Source organism: Dromiciops gliroides, chromosome 4 (genome assembly GCF_019393635.1).
Source record: "Dromiciops gliroides isolate mDroGli1 chromosome 4, mDroGli1.pri, whole genome shotgun sequence".
Taxonomy (NCBI): domain Eukaryota; kingdom Metazoa; phylum Chordata; class Mammalia; order Microbiotheria; family Microbiotheriidae; genus Dromiciops; species Dromiciops gliroides.
The window spans coordinates 71,824,324-71,848,723 of record NC_057864.1 but is presented as its reverse complement, the minus strand read 5'-3'; the positions used below and the strand labels follow the sequence as shown (position 1 = coordinate 71,848,723).

Sequence of the window (24,400 nt, the reverse complement as noted above, 5' to 3'; positions counted from 1 at the left end):
TGTAAGATGGAATTCATCTTATCCCTACCTTGTTCATGGGACCCACTGAGATTGTGTCTGTAAAGTACATTGTCCATTTTTAAGTGCTGTTATACCTACAAATCAAAGCTGGTGGTGCTTTCTGGGAAAACGAACAGGAGTCCCAGAAAGAGCTTCACATAGCCAAGGATCAAGTCCCACCATTAGCTTCATGGCAGAATTGGACTTGGCAGAATAGCTTTTTGAGCTTCAACCCACAGGTCATCTTTAGGTTCATATCACTCGGTGTGACAATCTAGAGTCAAAAAATGTCTGGCTGGTCTGGCACTTTTCTCTGACAGATCGAAGGTAGGGTTCCTTCCTAATTGTCGTCTTCTCTGTATCTGTCTCCTTCTCCTTCCTTGTCTTTTTTTGGTTTTTTTTGGACTGAATTGTGCTTGCTCCCTCCCAAACCATAATCTAACTATGAATTGGACTGTCAGAATTCACTAAGTGGGGGCGGCTAGGTGGCGCAGTGGATAGAGCACCAGCCCTGGAGTCAGGAGTACCTGAGTTCAAATCCGGCCTCAGACACTTAACACTTACTAGCTGTGTGACCCTGGGCAAGTCACTTAACCCCATTGCCCCATTTAAAAAAAAAAAAAAGAATTCACTAAGTGTGTGCCCACTGGCCTCCCTCCCTCTAGCACATGACCTCAAATTTTAGCTTTGCAAGAAATCACACACAAGATCTTAGGAAAATACAAAATTTTAATCTTTACACATCTAACAAAAATTCTCTCTCCCTCTTTCCCCCCACTCCAACTTTTTTAAAAAAGTTAATTTCCCTTTAAAAATCTGAAGCAGGGGGCGGCTAGGTGCCACAGTGGATAAGCACCGGCCCTGGATTCAGGAGTACCTGAGTTCGAATCCGGCCTCAGACACTTAACACTTACTAGCTGTGTGACCCTGGGCAAGTCACTTAACCCCCATTGCCCCGCCAAAAAAAAAAAAAAAATCTGAAGCAACAGAAAAGCTATAATAAAGTTCCTCTCTTTGGTTAGACCTTGCCCGCATTGGCTAAGGCTGTCTCACTTTCTCTTCCTGAATTCCCACTGGTTGTACCGGGGATATTCCAAGGACACAGCTTGGAAACAGAGAGGCTCTTGACCCCTATTTAAGTTAAACCTCATTTTCCACTTCTCTCTGGGCTTCTTTAAGAGCTTTCCATGCCTCAAATTCTCACTGTACGCACTGTCCAGCAGCCACTGTTCACCCACAGGAGGCTCCCCAAAAGGCACCAAAATAATTTTAAGGACAAACACCCAACAGGTTCGTGATTGCTGGAGCACAGGCTTTTCTTCCCGCCCTACGAAGCCCCAAGGTAAAAGGGCACCATGCTTGATATTCCTGCAGGAGTCAGGCTGTTCAATGGTGTTCCTAGGAGGCCTTTTGGTCTGTGGAGAGGTAAAGAGAAGGCTCCTCTCATGCAGTCCTCTCAGGTGGCCGTCAAGGCAGGAAGAGGTTGATTCTCTGGGAAATGGACTTACAGCCTTGAGCGGAAAAGAGTTTCTCTTCCTTGGGTACATACACCATCATCTTGGCAACTTTGTCCAGTGCCTCCTCGGTGTACTCAAGGTCCCGGCCCAGGAAAGCATCTCGAGCACACAGTTTGATGTGATCGTACTCGAGTGGCAAGAAGGGGACAAAGAAGTCGATCAGGTTCTCTTTCACAAGTCGGCTGTGGCCAAAGTTGCTATCTGCAAATGAGATCCAATGTCCCAGAAGCCCTCACCACTGTGTCCCAGACCCCTGAGGCTTTCAAGAAGTCAAGGACAGGTCGTCTACTGCTTTTGTTTAAAAATCACACGACCTTTGCCAAAAGGCTGTGGGTCAGTTTCCTACTCTCTCTGTTGTAAAATAGAAAGGACATGGGGCAGCTAGGTGGTGCAGTGGATAGAGCGCTAGCCCTGGGTTCAGGAGGACCTGAGTTCAAATCCAGCCTCAGACACTTAACACTTACTAGCTGTGTGACCCTGGGCAAGTCACTTAACCCCATTTGCCCCGCCAAAAAAAATAGAAAGGACATTCACATCAAAAGACCTCTGGGGCCATGGTCTCAAACTCATCTATTAAAGAACCTTTGTAGGGGCAGCAAGGTGGCTCAGTGGATAAAGCACCGGCCCTGGCTGGATTCAGGAGGACCTGAGTTCAAATCCAGCCTCAGACATGACACTAGCTGTGTGACCCTGGGCAAGTCACTTAACCCCCACTGCCCCACAAAAAAAAAAAGAATCTTTGCAAAGGACCAGTTCAGCTTCCCTCATAGCACTTCTTCCCCTCTCCCCCTCCCCCCATATACACCCACACCATTCTGGATAAAATCAGGTCAAGGACATAGAAGCTCCAGCTGTACCATGTTGGCATAGCACGATGATCAATTATTAGCCTTCTCCCTCCCTCCCACCCCCATTATCACAAGGGCTGTCTAACTGCCCCCTTCTCCCCTCAGAGCTGCCTTCAAGGGAGGCCCCTCCTTTGCCTGATTTTGGTTTGGGCTGGTTACCTGTTGACTTCAGGATCTCAGCCTGGAGGTGGGGCTCCAGGTCCTCCATGGTGATCTCTTCCCTGGACCTTCCTGCCTTAAGCCAACTCAGGACCACTTCATTGATGATGTTGCCCCCAAGGTTACTAGAAAAGCATGAAATGAAAAAAAAAATAAATATTTTTTAAAAAGCATGAGGGGCAGCTAGGTAGCAGAGTGGATAAAGCACCGGCCCTGGATTCAGGAGGACCTGGGTCCAAATCTGGCCTCAGATGCTTGACACAACTAGCTGTGTGACCCTGGGCAAGTCACTTAACCCTCATTGCCACCCCCCCCCAAAAGCATGAAATGGCTTGTTATTTCCCCTCGCTTCTCTTTTTTGTACCAAAACACCTTCCAACAAAATACTGCATTTGTTGGGGGGGGGGGGGCGGTATGACAGTCACACCCTTTCCCAGGAAATCTGATTCTAAACCAGAAGTTGGATTGAGGGGGACATTACTACCGTCCTCATTACCTAAGGAGCACTGAAGCAGCCAGGACCTAACCAGTTTGACTTTGTATGACCCTAAGCAAATCATAAGATCACACATTTAGCACTTGAGCTGATGTTACCAAGCATGTATTAAGCATTTGTTATGTGTCAGGCCCTGTGCTGGGGATACAAAGGCAGACATGACTATCCCAAGGAGCTTCCGTTCTAATGGGGGAGACCATGTGTAAACAACTGTGATACTATCAGGACAAATACAGGATGAACTGGAAGAAATCTCAGAGGGAAGCCACTAAAATTAAGTAGTACTGGGAACCTAAGAGGCCATCTGGTCAATTTCTTCTTTTAAAGATGAACTGAATCTTAGAGAAGCCACACACAGATCATAAAGTGGCTGAAGAATCAGAACTGAAACCCAAGTCCTGACTCTAACTCACTGGGTTGTGAGAAAAGAGAGGAAGGGGCAGCTAAGTGGCGCAGTGGATAAAGCACCAGCCCTGGAGTCAGGAGGACCTGAGTTCAAATCCGGCCTCAGACACTTAACACTTAACTAGCTGTGTGACCCTGGGCAAGTCACTTAACTCCAATTGCCTCACCAAGAAAAAAAAAAGAGAGAGAGGAGGTGGGGAGGGAGGAGAGAGGGAGAAGAGAAAGAATGATAACAAGGGGGCAGCTAGGTAGCACAGTGGATAAAGCACTGGCCCTGGATTCAGGTGAACCTGAGTTCAAATCCAGCCTCAGATACTTGATACTTAGCTGTGTGACCCTGGGCAAGTCACTTAAACCTCATTGCCTCGCCAAAAAAAAAAAAAAAAAATGAGAACAAATGTAGAATCATAGCATTAGGGATGATAAATAATAAAACTACAGTCGGAAAAAGCAGAGGTCATGTAGCTCCTCTATATGAAGGATGAATTCCTTCTTTCTACATAATGATGGTCTCCATTTTACAGATGGGGACCAATCTTATACATGCTCTGTAGCAAGTATAAGATTATACACATGTAGCAACTTGAACTGGAATCTTAAACCCTGTATATATGTTATTTCCCCCATTAGAATGTGAGCTTCTTGAAAGTAGGTACCGGCTTACTTTTGTGTTTGTATCCTAAGTGCTTTGCACAAGGTAAATATTCATAAGTACCTTCTTTCAGTCAGTCTAGGTCTTCAGCTTTCTGTTTCAGGTCATTTTCCACTGTGGTGGTGGGTGTTCAGTTGCTTTTCAGTTATGTCTGATCTTTTGTGATCTCATTTGGGGTTTCCTTGGTACAGATACTGGAATGGTTTGCCATTTCCTTCTCTAGCTCATTTTATAGATGAGGAAACTGAGGCAAACAAGGTTTAAGTGACTTGCCCAGTGTCACAGCTAGTTAAGTTTTTGAAACCAGATTTGAACTAAGGAAGGTGAATGAAAAGATTCCAAAAATGAAGTTAAACTCTTAAATAACTGAAAATCAAAAAAATGGTCCTGGACAAAATGTGATGAAAAAAGCTTGTGGCAGAGAATCAAGAGATTGCTGGCATAAAAATGGTGTATACATCATCAGATGTATTGGGGGCAGCTAGGTGGCACAGTGGATAGAGCACCGGCCCTGGAGTCAGGAGTACCTGAGTTCAGATCCAGCCTCAGACACTTGACACTTACTAGCTGTGTGACCCTGGGCAAGTCACTTAACCCCAATTGCCTCACTAAAAAAAAAAAAAAGACGTAATCATTATATCTGATGTTTATATTCAATTGTTTTTTCTTTGCTACAAAAAGATTTTAATTTAGAGGTGGTTGGAAAAGGGTTTTTTCACCCAGAAATTACTATGATATAAAAGCCAAAAGGCATCCATAAAATGTATTTTTAAAATATTAATGACATTATGTGCAAATCCTAGGAACTGACTGAGGAACAGTGGGAAGAACAACCCTGTTGTTTAATATGAATCTTTGGTGTTATCTCTGGATGTCATTAATCCACTTCCTGGGTGAAACATTTATGGCCCATACAGACACAAAGCATGAGCCCTTTCCCTGCTTCCTTCTTTTCCCTTCTCCTTTCTCTCCTCCTTCCCCTTTGCCAAAACCTCACACCTCAGCATGTAGGCATCAGCAGGGTTTGACAGCCAGTGACCCAGATTCACATCTTACACCATGTGATTTGGAACCAGTCACTTAACCTTTTTCATCCTACTTAAAATTTTGTGTTTTAATGGTACATGGCTTGGTCAAATGTCTCTCTGCCCTGTGAGACCAATCTGACTATTCTCAACAATCCGTAGCTCTTGAGCACCCGTGGGTTTTAGGTGCTGCATGGATAGGTTATACAGAAATGGCTGGAATCTCTAACCACACAACCACCCCCTTTCTTCTAGGGTCCTACTGCTCTTTGAATTAGCTCCAGCTGTCCCTTTTTCCCCCATTTACTAAAGCTCTTGCTCAACTCCTCACCCTGTGCCAGCTCATCACTTGACTTATAGAAAGATTGTCCAGAAAGGGATAGCAACTTCTAATCATCTGTATACACAAGGAATACATAATCATTGGGTGAAAAGCCAGCCCTGTTACACAGCCGAGTGAATGCCCTCTAGTATAATTACCTACAGAAGGTGAACTCAGTTTCAGACTTATCTATCTCCCTTAACTGGAGGGTATCCAGATGACAGCACAGCACAAACCTCTGCCCCGAATCTCTCCCATCCACCTTCAGGAGAATTATATAATCCCCTGGGTCCTTTCAGAGTTTCCTGTATTTAAAAAGGGCTTTCCCCAATTTTTGATTAGTATGGCTATGTTTATATGGTACACATTGGACTTCGAGGAATTAGATTCGGGGCCTCAGTTTCCTCATCTTTAAAAGGAGGGGACTGGACTAGGTGACTTATAACATAGTCCTTTCTAGTGATAAAATTATTATCCTGCAGCCTGTGAACATACCTAATCTTCCCAGAGGATGTTATCGCCATATTATATATGAGAAAACTGAGTTTCAAGAAGTTTCAGTGAGCCACACAATATTATAAAGCTAGCTAAAAAGTAGCAGAGCTGGGACCCAAACCCACATAATTCTGTGGTTCCATGTCTCTTGATTCCCAAGCCCAATCCATCTTTCCATGCAGCCAGTGTTTCCTTGCCTTAGGCTGTCTGCAAGGGTCCTATTAACCTCATCATTCCACTAAAATTACTCTTTCTAAAATGACCAAGTCTTCATTGCCAAGTCCAGTGGTCTTTTATCAATCATCATTCTTCTTGGCCACTCTGCTGCTTTTGACACTATTGATCATTCTCTTCTCGATACACTCTTCTTTCTAGGTGTTTAGCACACCTCAATCTCTTGGTTCCTCCCCTGCCTATTAGACCATTCTTTCTCAGTCTCCTTTGCTGGATCCTCATCCAGGTCATGCCCTGTAACTAGAGGTGTCCCAAAGAATTCTGCCCTAGACCCTCTTCTCTCTTCTTTCTCTACATTACTTCACTTGATCTCATTGGGTCCCATGAATTTAATTACAATGCTGACAATTCTCAAATATACTTATCCCTGCCCTAATCTCTTTACTGACCCCCAGTTTTGCATCTCCAACTGCTTTTTAGGCATCTCCAACTGGGATGTCCAGTAGACATCTTAAACTCAATGTGTCCAAAACCAAGCTCATTATCTTGCCCTTTAACCCCCCCCCCCAACTTCCCTTTTACTATAAAGGGCAAAACCATCCTTCAGTGTCTCAGGCTTGCAGCATCAAGGTGTCATCCTTGACTCTTTACCATCTACCCTACTACCCAACCCCCCACCATATCCAGTCTGCTGCCAAGACCTTTTAGTTTCCCCTTTGCAGCCTCTCTAGAATAAGCCTCTTCTCTTTTGATTCTGCCACCACCATAGTGCACCTCATGTTCAGACTATTGCAGAAGCCTGCTGGTGGGTCAGCCTGCCTCAGTCTCTTCTCTTCCCAATCCACCCTCCATTCAGCCACTCTAAAGCCCAGGTCTAACCATCTTACAACCCATTCTCTATGTGTCTGCTTTTCATACAAACACAAAAAGTTCTTTAAATAAAAACAAACAAACAAACCAACCTCCAGGGTGCATTTGTTAACAATTTACCTGTACATAATCTAACTATATTCCACTCCTTTATTTAGGATACTTGAAAACAAGTCCTGGGCTTTTAGCAAGAATCAGCAGGCATTCAAATAATCTGTAATGGGATCAGAATGAGGCTGGAGAAGATGTAATCCCTATTATTTGATGAAGGACTAAAGAAATTATCTGGCACCTAGCCTTTAGCCATCCTCTTATCTGCCACGTCTTCTACAGGCCTTAGAGAGATGGGCTAGACTTTCCTAAAGTCCATTAATTACACTTGATAATGGAGGTGGATGAAAATACACACAATCAATCCCTAACCACCTACAGTAAATGGAAAGGCTTCCTTTTAACCTTCACCCAAAGACTCCCTCCGCATGATTGCATCCAATCAACTCCATGTACAGCAGGAATCCTATTCCCTTCACACTTGTGCACATAGTTTTAAATCTATTAGAATGTGGGTTTCTGTTTGTTTTAAAGTCACTTCCTATGAGAGAAAAGTCATTTTTTGCTATCTTTGGTTTCTTTACTTTCTTTACACACCACCACCAAATTCAGTGCTCTCTATCAATAAACATTATTATTCAGTAAACATGGTGAACTGAATGGTTGACTTGGTAGAGTCCTGGGGGTGGGAAGTGTCACCAAATTACTACCGTTAAGTTAGACTTTAAACCAGAAAATCTTTTCCTATTGGCAGCCTTCTCCCATGGACTCAAGGTTGCCTCTTTCAAACTTGTCCAAGAGTTCAAAGACCTTGGCAATCCCAAAGAAGACAGGTCAGTGGGAGAAGGGTGATGATTTGGGTAGACAGGAGATGACTGTGGGAGAAGAGCATGTTGAAGGTCAATGGCCCAAATATTACAAAAGCAAACTTTTACCCCGAAAAGCTCACAGGCTGACCTCTGTGCCATTATGAAATGTATACAAATCAAAAGTCAGTGGGTGAGTGCAATTGATTTCCCAACAGATGAAGTAGGCATGTAGCCAGGCCATTCCACTGACCAAATAAAACAAGAGGAATAAAAAAACTGAGCCTGTCTTACCAGTCTAGACAAGAGGGCCTAAAAAGTGCAGGCTGTCTAGAGCAATGCCTGCTAGCCACTTGTTGCAATTTTTACTAATTTGTGAAGCTTTTAGGGCCAAATGTCCTTACTATTTTTTTTTCTTGCTGAAGCAATTGGGGTTAAGTGACTTGCCCAGGGTCACACAGCTAGTAAGTGTTAAGTGTCTGAGGCTGGATTTGAACTCAGGTCCTCCTGACTCCAGGGCCGGTGCTCTATCCACTGTGCCCCCTAGCTGCCCCATCCTTACTACTTAAAAACAAATGTGATTCTTCCTGCTCCTTGCTCTCTCCGGGTCTTGCTCCTAGGCTCCCTCCTCCCTGCTTCTTTGGAATGAGCTTGAAAACATGGATCTTTTATATATGCTTGTTGACTAACTGACCCTTAAAGAAGGACACCACACTTTGGGTAAAAAAAAAAATCTAAATTTTCTTTTGCTTGCCACATCCTATGTATAATTTGATTTGAGAAACACAGATCAAAAAGTCTCTAACTTCTTACTCTGACAAGGTACTCACTGTGGGTGCATGATGAAGAACAGGGATCGGGAGATGAGAGAAGGAAAGAATAAAGAGAAAGGAGAAGTAGCAGTCACCATTTCTTTTGAAGATGGAGAATAAATATGGGCCTAGAGCTATTGGGAAGGAAGAGAATGCCAAGAAGAGAGAATTTTATGCAATAAGCAGATAAATAGATGAGTGAATGGAGAGATAAATAATAAATAGATGAATGAATGAATGAATGAAGGTAATGTGTAGTCCCTCTTAAGTAAATTAGTCAAGAACTCATGGCAGAAGATTTTTGAGGAGTCATTTTAGGAAGCCAGTTCAGCCCCTGAGTCTTCCTAGTCAATGAAGAGATCCACTGAGTGCATCCACTTCAAGCTTATCCACCTAGCTCCCTAGGTTAATTTCATCAGAGGATCCTGTGGAAAGGCAGTCCTCCAAGTTCCTTGGAATTCTTATCTCCCCAGTTGATACTGTCCTCTTAATGTTCAGACGTGATAAAGAAAAAGGCATTTAGTGGACAAAGAAATATTGCTGAAAGAAATCCCCTTGCTGTAATTCACTCTACCCCTCCTTAAAATGAGGATAAAATCCTTAACCCCTGCATAGAAGAGGTGCTAAATGACATAGGTAGCCTCTTTGCAAAGTTATCTAGCCCATCTTCCTGTATTCAAATAATTTTAGAAAGCATGCCAACTACAATTTTTCTTTAAATCTATGGAAATTTCGTTAGTAATACAGTCTAGGATTTCATCCTCCTTACATTTGGGGCAGTTCTTTTTTGATATCTAACTCAAAAGTTCTCCCTGTCATCATTCTAAACTCATTCCCATCTTGTCTTCCCTGTCCACACTAGAAACAGAATAGTTACATACATTTCTCAGATATACATCCCTTTGGCTATTCCAAAACTGGAGTTAGGTCCTCCTTTCTCACCCATTAGCCTTCAGTATAGTAAGTTACTGCAGAAACCAACCAGAATTGTTGGATCAGTTCACAGCTCCACCAACTCTGCAATTTTCCCACATCTCCAACATTTATCATTTTCCTGTTTTGTCATTTATAGCCAAACTGATAGGTATGAGGTGTGTGGTAAAAAGTTTTTTAACAGTCAGTTAGTGAATACGGAAAGACCCCAGTTTTTTAAAGGACCACCCTTTCAGGGAGGAGACCGATGGCCGTGCATGGGCTACGCACGCCAGCCCAGATGCTAAGCACTCCACTTCCGGGTGCGAGCTTAAAAGGCAAGGAGAGAATGGAAGTGGGATCACTTTCCTGCTCTGCTGGTCCCCTGGCTGCGCTGCACAGACAGACGCTGACTGGAGTTCGACTCGGCCCGGCTCGCGGTTAGCAGCACGCGCTTGACTCGGTCTCTCTCTCTCTCTCTCTCCCCAAAGGTGGCCTTGGGCTTTTGGTGAGTTTTATACAGAATACAGACTAAGCTTAGACTTAAGACTATTTGTTTTGTATCTCTACTTTCCTATCCCTCTAATCAACATCACCTGGTAACTACCACACAATAAAAGCTCTAACTAGAGACCAGAAGCTTCTTCCATTTACTAGTCTGGGAGATAAATTAAGGGAAAGGTTAAAGAGGGGAGATTTATGATCTAGTATCCAATTTTAAATCTCACAGGTGGTACCTCAGAATTGTTTTGATTTGTACTTCTCTAATCAGTAGTGATTTAGAGCATTTTTCATGTGACTATAGATAGTTTTATTTTCTTCATCTGAAAACTGCCTATTTATATCCTTTGACTATCAACTAGAGGATGACTTGTATTCCTTTTTTTTTTTTTTTTGTGGGAGTATGATGGTTAAGTGACTTGCCCAGGGTCACACAGCTAGTAAATGTCAAGTGTCTGAGGCCAGATTTGAACTCAGGTCCTCCTGAATCCAAGGCCAGTGCTTTATCCACTGTGCCACCTAGCTGCCCCAATGACTTGGTATTCTTATAAATTTGACTCAGTTCTCTATATATTTGAGAAATGAGGCCTGGCTTCCACTTCGGCCCCTCCCTTCTCATTTCCCAGTTCTTACCTGAGGAAAATGAAGATGACTCTCCGATAATCTATCTCTCTGATGGTGTCATAGTGGTCCAGGAATGGTTTCAGAGTCTCCAGCAGACTTGGGGGTAGTTTCTCAGCCTCATCAAAGACAAACAGGGCTTGCCCACAGCGCTGAACTGTGTTGCTTACCTGTTCCATCAGCTTTTCCTGGACAGAGGTAAATGGGAGGCCAGGGTGAGTCATTAAAGGCAGCTAGCTAAATTTGGGTTTTGGATATAGAGTGCTGGGCCTGGAGTCAGAATGACCCGAGTTCAAATTCTAGTTCAAACTAGCAGGTTTCAATATTAATCCTTCTCCTCTTGTGGGGATGGGTGGTTGGAGGAAGGTTTTCTTCCCAGGGCATAAACTATCCACCAATGAATGCATATTTGCAGTGGGACTCTTAGAAGGTTGCCCGGGGCAGTGAGGGGTTGAGTGACTTGCCTGCCCATGGTCCCACAGCTAATACATATCAGAGGCAGGATTTAAATGCATTGTCTTTCTGACACAACGCTGACCTTCCAGCCTAAGATTTCTTAACCTCTTTTTGTATCAGGGACCCCTTTGGCAGTTTGGGGAAATCCTTTCTCACAATGATGTTTTGTTGCCTGTTTGGATAGCTGAAGGAAATGCTAAATCTCAGTTAAAGGTTAGTGAAAATAAAGATGGGATTTTTTTTTCCCAATTAAATTCATGGACCCCTTGAAATCTATCCCCAGATGCCCAGGTCCATGGACCAACCCCATGTTAAGAAATCCTGCTCTAACTACTATACCATTGTGCCTCTCCCCACCCCCACTTTTCTTTTACCTTGAGCTTCCCAATAAATTACCTTAAAAATTCCAAAGGAAAAAATAAATTCTAAAAATTAAAACCGAAAACCAAAGGAGGCTAACTCTCCTATAATGTCAGGGAAGGCAATAGGATCCTAGATTTAGAAATGCAAGGGACCTCTGAGGTCTCACACTCTTTATAAATTAGGAAACTGAGGCCCCAAAAGGTCATTTCCACCAATAATAGGTAGAAAATGGCAGAGCAGGGATTTAAACTCAGACCTGGCAACTCCAAATCCAGTATTCTTTCCACATATATCCTATCCCGATTACAGTTTCTTCCATACCCAACCTCAACCCAGTGCTCTATTATCTCTTAGTAATAATTATCACCCAAGAACTTCTGGTCCCCTGATCTGCCAATCTTCATCTCTAGGTTACCTCCAGAATATTTCTTGGTTTCTGTCCCAGGGGTTCTTTGTGTTAACTTTTGGTTTAATTTTAATATTATCCATGATTCCATCAGGTTAGGACTCCTTCCATGGATCCAGATCAATACCTCAGTAAACAGGTCTTCCTGACCCCCAAACCACCGTCACTGGGTTGCCAACACTCTCACATTAAAGCTCTCTAAACTTTACCCAGCTGGTCTTGGATGACAGACAGACATTTGTTGAGGATGCCAAGTTTTTTCTAGCTTGATAAGACCTGGCAGAACATATGTTCTGTTAGGCTTCGAGAATCCAGGGTCATCTCCATGGTCCCAATGAGGACTCAAAGTGACACTTTAGAGAAGGTTTGTTGAAACACTGAAGATTTTGTCAAAATCCATTCTTTATGTTTTGATTCTTTTGATTTTGTGAGTTAACTGCAGGGTTTCTGATAACTGTTTTATTGGTACTTTGGAATAGAGAAGAGAACTGGACCTATAATTTCATCAATCAGTCAATAAGCATTTATTAAATGTCCCCCATGTGCCCAGGGCCAGTGTGCAGTTTTCATAATGAAGAAACTCCCTCTACCAATGCGTATTGGCACTTTCTCTACAACTTACAATCTTAGAGAGTTGCCTAACTCACCAAGAGGTTAAATGAGTTCCTTGGGGTTGCACAACCAGTACATATTAGAGACAAGACTTGAACTCAGGCCTTTCTGGCTGTAAGGCTAACTTTTTTTTTTTTTTGCAGGGCAGTGAGGGTCAAGTGACTTGCCCAGGGTCACACAGCTAGCAAGTGTCAAGTGTCTGAGGTCGGATTTGAACTCAGGTCCTCCTGAATCCAGGACTGATGCTTTATCCACTGCGCCACCTAGCTGCCCCAAGGCTAACTTCTTATCCACTACAATGCACTGCCTTTGGTCCTTCAGCCATCAGAAAAAGTCTATTCAGTCCTCGTGCTCCGTGATTCTATGGTTTACCATTCATTCCTATGGAGGCTAATTGATGATGGTGGGCAGTCACTTCCACTGTCTAGCCTTTAGTTTCCTCCTCTGTAAGATGGGGGTTTGGGTCATCTGATCTATAAGGTCTCTTCCCGCTCTAAATTCCAGGATGCTGTGTTGCTTGGCTATATCACAGACACGGCTTAAACTGTGATCCCACTGCATTCTCCAACTAGATTTAGAGGAACTCAGATGACCTCTCCCTGCCCCTAGCCTGTACATGATACCCTTCCTGACCTCTAAGAACTAACAGCCCCCATAGTAGCACTGAAACAGAGGAAAGCTGTGCAGGGATGCTCATCTTTAAAAAAAAAAAAATGAACCCTACTCTTGTTCTTGTTGAAATAAGGAAATTCACCTTCCCACTTCCAATTGACCCTCTATTTGACATTTTCAGTTTCCTCTGAGAGCCTGTTCACTTCCTTGCACTATCTTCTGCAGTATCCTTCACTCTAGGTGCCTGCTGACTAGGTTCATGGGTTGGATTCTCCCATAAACACAACCTCTTGGGGCAGCTAGGTGGCACAGTGGATAGAGCACCGGCCCTAGATTCAGGAGGACCTGAGTTCAAATCTGACCTCAGACACTTGACACTTACTAGCTGTGTGACCCTGGGCAAGTCACTTAACACCAATTGCCTCACCAAAAAAAAAAAAAGTTAAAAAAAAAAAAAAGCACAACCTCTTGACTGGGGATGTTCTCCATAGACCCCCCCCCAGGGCTTCTCCTCACCTTGTATGTGTCCACATATTTCAGATGAGGGAAATGAAGCATGGAGATGAACACCTGAACACACTCACTCTCCAGCCCATCTTGGTATAGGTGATCCGCCAGCATCCGCGTCACAAAGTTCTTGCCTGTGCCAGACCAGCCATGGAATGACAGGGTTAGAGGTTTCTCTGGCTGCGGCACCGAGAGGAAGCCCTTTACTGATTTCAGAACCACTTCCCGAGCCAAGTGCTGACCATGTAGTCGGGTGCTTAGGTCTATCTCCAGGCCTAAGAGGAGAGGGAAAAAGTCACAGATTTAAGTATAAGAATACACACATACCTATCCATCAGTCATTGCACAATAACATAACTAGCTTGAGGGCCCAAAGTAATACAGCTAGGCTTAATCTAATCCCAGTCTTCCATTTTGTATATGGGGCTGCTCCCTCGAGAAAGTGGGAGGTGAAGGGGATAAAGGAGGAGATATGAAGGAAGGGAGGGCAGATTGGGGGAGGGAGCAGTAAGAAGCAAAACACTTGAGGAGGGATAAGGTGAAAGAAGATAGAAAATAGAGTAAATATCAAGGGAAGGGAATAGGACGGAGGGTAATACAGTTAGTAATAGTAACTGTGAAAGAAATGATGAGCAGGACACTATCAGAAGGACTTATGAAAAAAAGCAACCCATCTACAGAGAAAGAATTGATGGTATCTGAATACAGGTTGAAGTAAAAAAATTTTTTTTGTTAGTTTCTCATTATAAAGTTATTTTGTCTGTTTTCTTTCACAACCTGACTAATGTGGAGATGTTTTGCATGACTTCACATGTATAACATATATTGAATTGCTTGAGTTCTTGTGGAGGGGTGGGGAGGGAGAATTTAGAACACAAAGTTTTAAAAAAATGGATGTGAAAATTTGTTTTTACATGTAACGGGGAAAATTTTGGGGGGGCGGGGCAATGGGGGTTAAGTGACTTGCCCAGGGTCACATATCTAATAAGTGTCAAGTATCTGAGGCTGGATTTGAACTCAGATACTCCTGAATCCAGGGCCGGCTCTTTATCCACTAGCTTTATCCACCTAGCTGCCCCCCAAAATTCTAAATATATATGGGTCCGCTGGGGATCAGTCATTCTTTGTCACACCAGAAAGCAGACCAGGAGACCGGTGGGCCTAGACTGCAGCAGAAGGATCAGCAAACTTTGCCAGTCCCCCTTAATTCCCTTCCCCCTATTGATTGATCATCTCCCACTTATCTTGTATTCAAGTTATTTGTATATAATTGTTTGCACGTTGTCTCTCCCATCAAGATAGCAAGCTCCTTGAGAGCAGAGACCAATCTTTTTTTTGCCTTTCTTTGTATCCCCAGAGCTGACACATAGCATTATTATTTTTTTTTTTGTGGGGCAATGGGGGTTAAGTGACTTGCCCAGGGTCACACAGCTAGTAAGTGTCAAGTGTCTGAGGCCAGATTTGAACTCAGGTCCTCCTGAATCCAGGGCCAGTGCTTTAACCACTGTGCCACCTAGCTGCCCCGACACATAGCATTATTAATAGGCATTAATAAATGGTTATTGTCAGATTGACAAATAAATTCAGCAAACATGTTAATCATCTACTATGTCAAAGACCTTGTTATAATCTCTGGGGATAGAAAGAAATATGAACAATGACACAGCCTGTGCTCTCAAGGAACTTACCAGGGGGACATAAAGACAGACTAATGTATTATAGTGGAAAGATCCCTGGTTTTGGAGTTAAAGGGCTTAAGTTCAAATCATAGCCCCATTACTTGCTATATATGTGCCTTCGGACAAGACATTTAATCTCTCCTGTTTTTTATTTTATTTTTAAAAATTTTTTTGGTGAGGCAGTTGGGGTTAAGTGACTTGCCCAGGGTCATACAGCCAGTAAGTGTTGTGTCTGAGGCCGGATTTGAATTCAGGACCTCCTGACTCCAGGGCCGGTGCTCTATCCACTGTGCCACCTAGCTGCCCCACTCCTAATTTTTTAAATGAAGGTGTTGAAATGGATGATCTTTATGGTATTTTTCCAGCTCTAAGTCTTATGATGATGGAGTCTCAGAATTGGAAGAAACTTAATAGGTCATTTAGTACAAATTCCTGCCTAAAGCATGGGTGCCTCCTTCCTGGAACTGAGGGATGCTATAAAATCTCCTTCCTTCAATATCTTTTTTTTTTGGTGGGGCAATGAAGGTTAAGTGACTTGCCCAGGGTCACACAGCTGAGGCCAGATTTGAACTCAGGTCCTCCTGAATCCAGGGCCAGTGCTTTATCCACTGTGCCACCTAGCTGCCCCTCTTCCTTCAATATCTTAAAGATTTCCTGATGTGTTTCATTTGTGGGATATTGGATGGAGAAAGAATTCTCAAAGTTACTCCTTATATATTGACAGGGCCAATAACCAATTAGTGGGAAGGGAGTGCTTTTTGTCTTCCCAAAAGCTCCTAAGTGACTTTGGGCATGCCACCTCACCTCTCCCAAATTCAGTTTCTTTATCTGTGATGTGGGAATAATACTACCTGCACGATCTACCTCCCAAGATTGTTGCTATTAGTTTGTAGGTTTCTTTACTAGACTGTAAACTCCATGAAGACAGGGACTGTATCTTATCCAAACTTTGTATTTTTCCTAGCACCTAGCACTAGGCCCTGTACATAGTCAGCACTTAATAATAAATATATGTCACTGATGTTATCACCATTATCTTCATCACAAGGAACAAGGAGCGCTCAAGTCAGAATTTCTGAGTGAAGGTAGAAGGGAGGAGGGGGCTGGATGAATAAGCTGTCCACAAGCTATGGTTCTGAGAGTGACCAGACAGGCCTTTATGATTGACTGACTGGTTGACTTAGGAAAAGAGTACTGGGGAAAGCTGAAAGGCCAGCATCTCACCTAGACTATAATGTTCAGTTACTAAAGGCACTGGAAAGGTTAAAGGTGCATCTTGCTAATGTGACCACCGTATTTTTAAGATGCTCAGAGTCTGGGTCAACTCAGATATTCTCAAAAAACTGTCAAGATGCATCTGGGTATCAGGATACCCTCCCGAGGCCTAGAAAGGTAAGTTCAAATTCTGGTTTTCCTGTTTGCAAACCGTGTATTTGCATGCATGTGATTATCTTTGACTCTCTCCCCTGTATCTCATAGCCATTCAATGAGCTCAAAGACACGTTCTCCAGTTTCTACCTAAAAAACAGTTCATTTTCATTCCCCTTTCATTTCTGCTTCCCTCATCCTAATACAGATATCTGTTACCATCCATCAGCCTATTTCAACAGGTCTTTCTGCCCCATTCTTTCCTCTCCATGTGCCAAACACTGTGCAAGGAAGTGATACAAAGAAAAAAATTAAATAGTCCCTACCTTCAAGGAGCTTAGATTATTTTTTTTTTGTGAGACAGTGAGGGTTAAGTGACTTGCCCAGGGTCACACAGCTAGTAAGTGTCAAGTGTCTGAGGCTGGATTTGAACTCAGGTCCTCCTGGCTCCAGGGCCAGTGCTTTATCCACTGCACCACCTGGCTGCCCCCAGCTTAGATTCTTTTGCAGGAAACTTTTATATATATGTACTCATCAGTTGAAGCAAAATACGTATAAAGTAAAGACAAACCAGTCTTCATAACGATGTGATGAAATGACCCTTTTTTTACATGCTCATGTCACTTGTGTCAATAAGTTCCTTCATCAATACTTAATAAGGTTCGAGCTCTTTGGCTGGCATTCAAGGCTTGCCACAATCTTGCTATCCTACATATCCAGGCATTTATTGCTCCCCTTCGGCCAAACTAGATAGCCTTCACTCTCCAAATAGGCCTTCCCACCTCCGTGCCTTTTTATCCACTGTTCCCCATGCTTAGTTGCTTTTTTTCTTTCTCTTGACCACTTGTCATTTCTATCTTCACATCTCTCCCAACTGACCCTTCATCTCCACTCACATAGTTACTATCTTAGTTCAGGCTCTTGTTATCTCTCATCTCTATTGTTCCAACAATTTTGTGATTGGTCTCCTGGTCTCAAGTCTCTCTCCACTTCAGTCCATCCTTCTTACTGATACCAAAGTAATTTTCCTTAAGTACAGATCAGATCATGTGACTTCCTTACTCAATCAACTCTACTGGCTCTTATTCTTTTTAGGATAAAATTGAAATTCTTCTGTTCAGCTTTTAAATCCCTATATACCCGTCCTTTCAGTTTCATAAGACATGCCTTCCCTTCTATATCCTATGATCCAGCCAATAGGGCTATTTCTCTGTTCCTCACACATGACAGTATCTCCCATTTCCTTATCTTTGTACGGGTCATCCCCAGTGACCACAATGGTTCCTTCTTACCTCTGCCTCATAGGGTCTCTCTCTTCCTTTAAGATGTAGCTCAGGCACTATATTCTACATGAAACCTTTTCCTGATCCCCCCAATTGCAAGCACCCTCCCTCCCAGACTACCCTATATTCAGCTATATGTATGTATTTATTTATTTATTTTTTAGTGAGGCAATTGGGGTTAAGTGACTTGCCCAGGGTCACACAGCTAAGTGTTAAGTGTCTGATGCCAGATTTGAACTCAGGTACTCCTGACTCCAGGGCCGGTTCTCTATCCACTGCGCCACCTAGCTGCTCCTATATGTATTTATTAACTTTGTATCCGTGCTATATATAATTCTATTATCTACTCATCTCCCCCAGATTTGAAGGTAAACTCCTTATAAGTAAGGTTGTCTCATTCTTTAGATTTGTAGGTGCTAAATAAATACTAGCTGGTAGACTGATTGATTTTCTGCTTATTCTCTAAAGCCCAACTCAAATGCCACCTTACTTACAGAAACCTCCACGGCCAGTAATAACCTTCCTCCTAGGGCTTGGAACCATTTTACACCTCTCTAAAGCCAATGTGCATCTTGTAGTTAGATCTGTGTTTATCACATGCCCACAAGTGCCCTGACATCAAAGACAGAATCTAAACTAGACCAACACACCAGCACGGGGTGATTCCTAAAATAAGCATTTGCAAATATTTGTGCATTCAGACTTCATGCTTACTTTCCTAAGAAACTATTCTGAAATTAGTGCTAAGTTTGCAGTGAAATAAAGCAGTCACCCCCAGCTTCTGGGGTCCTTCACCTAACACTGGGAGAAATGCTGTTTCTGAATATTTAACAAATTATGGCTTAGGGGGATCTGGAGCCCTCATATGATGCTCAAAGAATGTTTGGGCTCAGAATACTCTCAGCTGCGTTCCATACTTGTCTACTCCGGACAAGAGTGGGTGACCTGGGAGAAATAACACCCTGTTTTCCTATGCTTCCCTGCCCCTGGGGTGGCCCACACATAATCAGGCCACCCTATCAGTATTTGCTTATGTGGTCAGGCTACAAAACAGCCCTGAATGACAATATAATGGGATCACGATTTATGCTGCCTCTGTCACATTCCATCTTCCATCTGGGTGAATTTTGCACAGGCTTTGCCCCATCCCACTAATGGACCTTCCTCTTAGAAGATTCTGCTTTTAGAATCTCTGACTTGCTAAAGTTCATCTGAAGAGCTCTGCCTCTCACATGATGCCTCTTGCTGACACTCCCAGCAAGCAGTACTGGTATTCTTTCCTATAGTTTTTCTTTGCATGCATTTTGTTTCCATTGATATGTATACAAGAGAATGCAAGCAGGGCAGCTAGGTGGCGCAGTGGATAAAGCACCAGCCCTGGATTCAGGAGGACCTGAGTTCAAATCTAGCCTCAGACACTTGACACTTACTAGCTGGGTGACCCTGGGCAAGTCACTTAATCCTCATTGACCTGCAAAAAAATTAAATTTAAAAATTAAAAAAACCCAAAAAAACAAAAGAATGTAAGTGCCTTGAAGACAGGGACTGTCATTCTTATCACCTGGTGATAGGCACCTGGTGCCTAACATAGTTACTGAGTAGGTGCTCAATAAAAGCTTGTTAATAGATTAATTGCCTCCCCTCGCTTAGGATCTCAGGGCCCCTTTGCACAGAAGGAAACAAGCATTTATTGAGCACCTACTGTCAAACACTGTGCTAAAAGCTTTACAAATATGATCTCATTTGATCCTCACAACCCCAGGAGATGGATGCTATTGTCTTACCCATTTTTACAGTTGAGGAAATTGAGGCAGAAAGGTCAATTGATTTGCCTAGGGTCACACGGCTAATAAGTATTCGAGGTCAAATTTGAACTCAGACCTTCCTGACTCCAGGCCCAGCACTCTCAGCTGTCTCCTTTGTCCATGTGGGATACAAGATTTTCCAGGGAGTCAGTGAGATATAATAAAAAGAGTACTAAACTTGAGAGTGTGGAAGAGGGACAGAAACAAACGATTACCAGGACTTGTGTTAAATACTCTACAAATATTATCTCATTTGTGGAGATCAGGGCTAAAGTTCAGGTTCCCTTACTTGCTAATCCTTAGTCAAACTGCCTCCCCCCCTTGACAAGTTATTTGACCCTTCTCTGAGTTTTAATTTCCTAATGTAGAAAATGAAACTGATAGCACATACCTACCCCAGAGGCCCAAATAAGATCATGGGTAAAAAAAGTACTTTTAAAACTGTAAAATGCTCTCCAGGTGTGATCTGCTGTTGTGATTCTCATTTTTACCTGTGATGTTGTTGGTTATCCTGCAGTCAGCCCTGTCACAGCACTCCTTGAAGCTACAGTACCAGTTGGAAAGAATATCCAGGTATTGCCGGCCCAGGATGGGAAAGGTCCACCCTAGAGAAGGAAAAGCAAGAAAGAAAAATGGGCTGGAGCAGCAGCAGTGGAGGCTGGATGGAGCAGGGGAGGAAGCAAAGAAGTCTTGACCTTCAACTTCTTTTGTGAAATCATTTCTATTGGGGGCAGCTAGGTGGCGAAGCGGATAGAGCACTGGCCTTGGACTCAGGAGGACCCGAGTTCAAATCCAGCCTCAGATACTTGACACTTACTAGCTGTGTGACCCTGGGCAAGTCACTTAACCCTCACTGCCCCCCCCCAAATCATTTCTGTATCTTATCATAGGAGGCTCAGATCCTATGATTTACAGTCAGAAGAGGCCTCAGAAATCATCTAGTCCATTTGCCTCATTTTGAAGAAAAAGAAACCAGAGAACCATTCCGTTCTCTTTTTATTGGGTCCTCACCTCATTTCCCCAGTAAATATTTATTTGTTTTTATTTTTTTGGTGAGGCAGTTGGGGTTAAGTGACTTGCCCAGGGTCACACAGCTAGTAAGTGTTAAGTGTCTGAGGCCGGATTTGAACTCAGGTCCTCCTGAATCCAGGGCCAGTGCTCTATCCACTGCACCACCTAGCTGCCCCCCAATAAATAAATACAGGCCTCCCATCATACTTTACTTCATTCCCCCCTTTCCCATGTCCTTTCCAGTTCTGGAACCATAAACAAATCATTAGCCGTCGCTCCTAGACAAGCTGTCAACCAACTCCCCAGTGGATCCATTCCTCATCATTTTCCAAGGTTCTCCCTCAATGAGAATGTAAGCTTCTTGGGGGGCAAGGACGACTTTGCGTTTATATTGGTATTTTCAGATCTCAATGAGGTTGTTAGCATAGGGTAAAAACTTAAAAAGCATTTGTTTCCATTTATTCAATAAAGTGTTCAAAATTACACAGGTTTGCAAACTTTGGGGTTCAAAGCCAGGTCTCCTGACTTCACGTGCAGTGTTCTTCTCCCTGTACCATACTGCTTGTACTGTTTTCCTTTCCGCTGGAGGCCTTGTGTCTAACTCTCAGTGTGAGACAGACTCTATTTATTCTGAGGAAGAGCCCAGTGAGTCCAGCAGGGCAGCTGCCTAGTCAGTCTGCCAAGGGAGATAAAGGTGCCATAGAGGTCACCAGCCTAGAGATCCAAGAGCCACTTATTCCCCTCCCTAATCACTGGGAGCTTCAGATTCCCCAGAAAGTTGGGTTTTACATCCTTACTATTCTGCTAATAGTCTGTGACTGGAAACTTCCCATCTGGACCCAGTGAGCTGCCACCCCAAACCCCCAGTGTAATCCTTGTTCTCAGCCTTGACTGCCTTCGCCCCCCTCAGATTCCCCTCACACACAGTGACCACATCAGAGAAGGAATTTGATTGGCCCCTACGTCCAGGGCATCAGTTAGATGTTAGTGAGCAGAGGCACCGTGCAGAACCATCCCCAGATGGAAATAAACATTGTTTTCTCTAAGTTAAATCCCATTATGACAGATTCCTAGGATCTGCGTCATTTCCTTTGTCACAGTGAATTTGGTTATGTTCAATACAATTTGAAATAAATGGGTATTTGGCAAAGTTTGGAAATCTCTTTGGTTGGATGGAGGATTTTTCCAGTCTTTGTTATTATAGGATTTGGTTTGAGTTTTGGAAAAGAATCATATTAGGGTCTCAGAAATTACATCATCCAAACTCCTACACTTTACAGATAAAGAAACTTAGGTCTAAAGAGGTAAGGAGGGGCAGCTAGGTGGCGCAGTGGATAGAGCACCAGCCCTGGAGTCAGGAGTACCTGAGTTCAAATCCGGCCTCAGACACAACACTTACTAGCTGTGTGACCCTGGGCAAGTCACTTAACCCCAATTGCCTCACTAAAAAAAAACAAACAAACAAATAAAGAGGTAAGGAGACTTAAGCAAGGTCACATGGCTTGTGTCCGCTCCAGGCTGACACTTTCCCTTATAGTCCTATTGTCGTTTAGTAGTTTTTGGTTGTGTCCAACTCTTTATTGACCCCTTTTGGGGTTTTTTTTGGCAAAGATACTGCAGTAATTTGCCATTTCCTTCTTCAGCTCATTTTACACATGAAGAAACCGAGGCAAACAGGGTTAGGTGACTTGCCCAGTAAGTATCTGAGACCAGATTTGAATTCAGGTCTTCTTGACTCCAAACCTGGCATTCTATAAACTGTGCCACCCAGCTAGGTGGCACAGTGGATAAAGCACCGGCCTTGGATTCAGGAGTACCTGAGTTCAAATCCAGCCTCGGACACTTGACACTTACTAGCTGTGTGACCTTGGGCAAGTCACTTAACCCCCATTGCCCCGCAAAAAATAAATAAATAAACCGTGCCACCTCCACCAGGATATTCCAGGTCTCTCCGTTTGAATGTTTATTATTCTTCTCCTTTTTTTGGCAGGACAATGAGGGTTAAGTGACTTGCCCAGGGTCACATAGCTAGTAAGTGTCAAGTGTCCGAGGCTGGATTTGAACTCAGGTCCTTCTGAATCCAAGGCCGGTGCTTTATCCACTGTGCCACTTAGCTGCCCCCTTGAATGTTTCTTCTTAAGAGCAGCTCCTTCACTTGACCCTAGGGTTCAGGACAGCCCAGAAAGTAAAGGGGTGTGCCTTGTCAGTACTTGTAGTGAAAGGGGGGCACTGTCAAGGACACACAAAGCCAGAGATTGGGTTGGAAGGGGAAGGAGGGTATCCCTGATGCTCAGCACCAACCACCATGTCTAAGGCTGGCCTAACCATAGTCCGCCATATTGGGCTGTGCTTCTGAGAGGTGAGAAAGAAGAAACTCTGACGGTCCACCTGGCATAGCTGAATAACTGAATGGAATCCTTGGAACCCAAGAAGGAAGGGAAGTGCTCAGCTGGTCCTAGCTGATAAGGCTTCTGGGGCCCTAAAAGACAGAGAACTCTTCACATTGCAATGCTTCCTCCAAGCCTAGTCTCAAGCAGCTGGAGATTGTGTCGGGGCCTTACAGCAGGTCCTACCAGGGCCAAGTGGGATTAGGCAGCTTGTTCAGACCCACAGAGAGGCGGGTGGTAGATTGAAGGTCCCAGGTCAAGTGAGACTTGGATAAGGAAGCCCACCTCCCAGGCCACTTAAACAAACAGATCAGACAAGATCCGTTCACTTCCAGGTGGAGATTTGTGACCCAATGCCCTCGTTTCCTCATCTATAAACTGGAGGTGATATTGTCAGAGGATGTTATTGAGGAATAAAATAATGTACATAAAACTCTTTGCAAACCCCACAACTTGGTGAGGTTGGCAGTAGAGGGGAAGGAACAAGGGTTTGAGAGCCCAGGGGACTGGAGTTCAAATCCCACCACTAAAGCTTACAAGACTTTGGACAAGTCCCTAGGCCTCATATTCCTCATGGGTAAAATGTGAAGGACTGGACTAAGTGCCTCCTGGGTAATTTTCCTCGCAGGGCTTCTCAGCTGGAATCATTATGGGGAAGGCACGTGGGGCTGGGGAGGAGGGGTGAAGGGGCGGTCGGGGTCTTACCCAGTGACTTAGAGGCAGTTTTCATTTCCTCTTCACAGTCCTGGGGCCACACTTGGCAGGAGAAGTAAGCCCAGTACTTTTTGGAGAGAGCTGTCACAGCCTTCACGCGCTCCTTCAGGCCCTTGCCCACCTTCTTGGCCGTGGGGGCTCCCGTTCTGTCCCACCAGGTCTCTCCCCTGTCCTCCCCAGCTGCTTCGGGCAGCACCAGTAAGAGGCAGAGAAGCAGAGCGAGGCCTCGGGACAGCATGGCTTGGCAGCCTGCCTGGTGGATCCGGATGTTAGGGGGACCCACTGGGCCCCTAGTGTCTTCTGGGACTGGCTTCTGAAGTGAGCATCAGGGGAAGCCCGACTCAGCCTGGTCCTCTGTGGCCTTGGGACTTTTCCGGGCTCTCTCACTTCCCGTCAGCCTGGGATTGGCGCTGCCAGGGCAACAGACCCGGTGCCAGCTGTCAGGGCGGGACTCCTACGCACTAAGGGCTGGCTCGCTGAGGCAAGACTGGCAGTTGGCGTCAGCTAGGGCAGTGTGCCATCCTCTTCTTC

General features: G+C 44.0%; 1 protein-coding gene across 1 annotated transcript; it reads right to left on the bottom strand.

The window, feature by feature from the left end:
- Positions 1-861: 861 nt before the first annotated feature.
- Positions 862-24,292, bottom strand: TOR3A (torsin family 3 member A). The gene is made up of 6 exons (XM_044004178.1): positions 23,861-24,292; positions 20,249-20,362; positions 13,632-13,897; positions 10,679-10,854; positions 2,525-2,649; positions 862-1,718 (listed from the first exon to the last, which is right to left on the bottom strand). The coding sequence occupies exons 1-6, from the start codon at positions 24,105-24,107 to the stop codon at positions 1,468-1,470; spliced, it is 1,179 nt and encodes a 392-aa protein (XP_043860113.1). The 5' UTR covers positions 24,108-24,292; the 3' UTR covers positions 862-1,467.
- Positions 24,293-24,400: the final 108 nt, after the last annotated feature.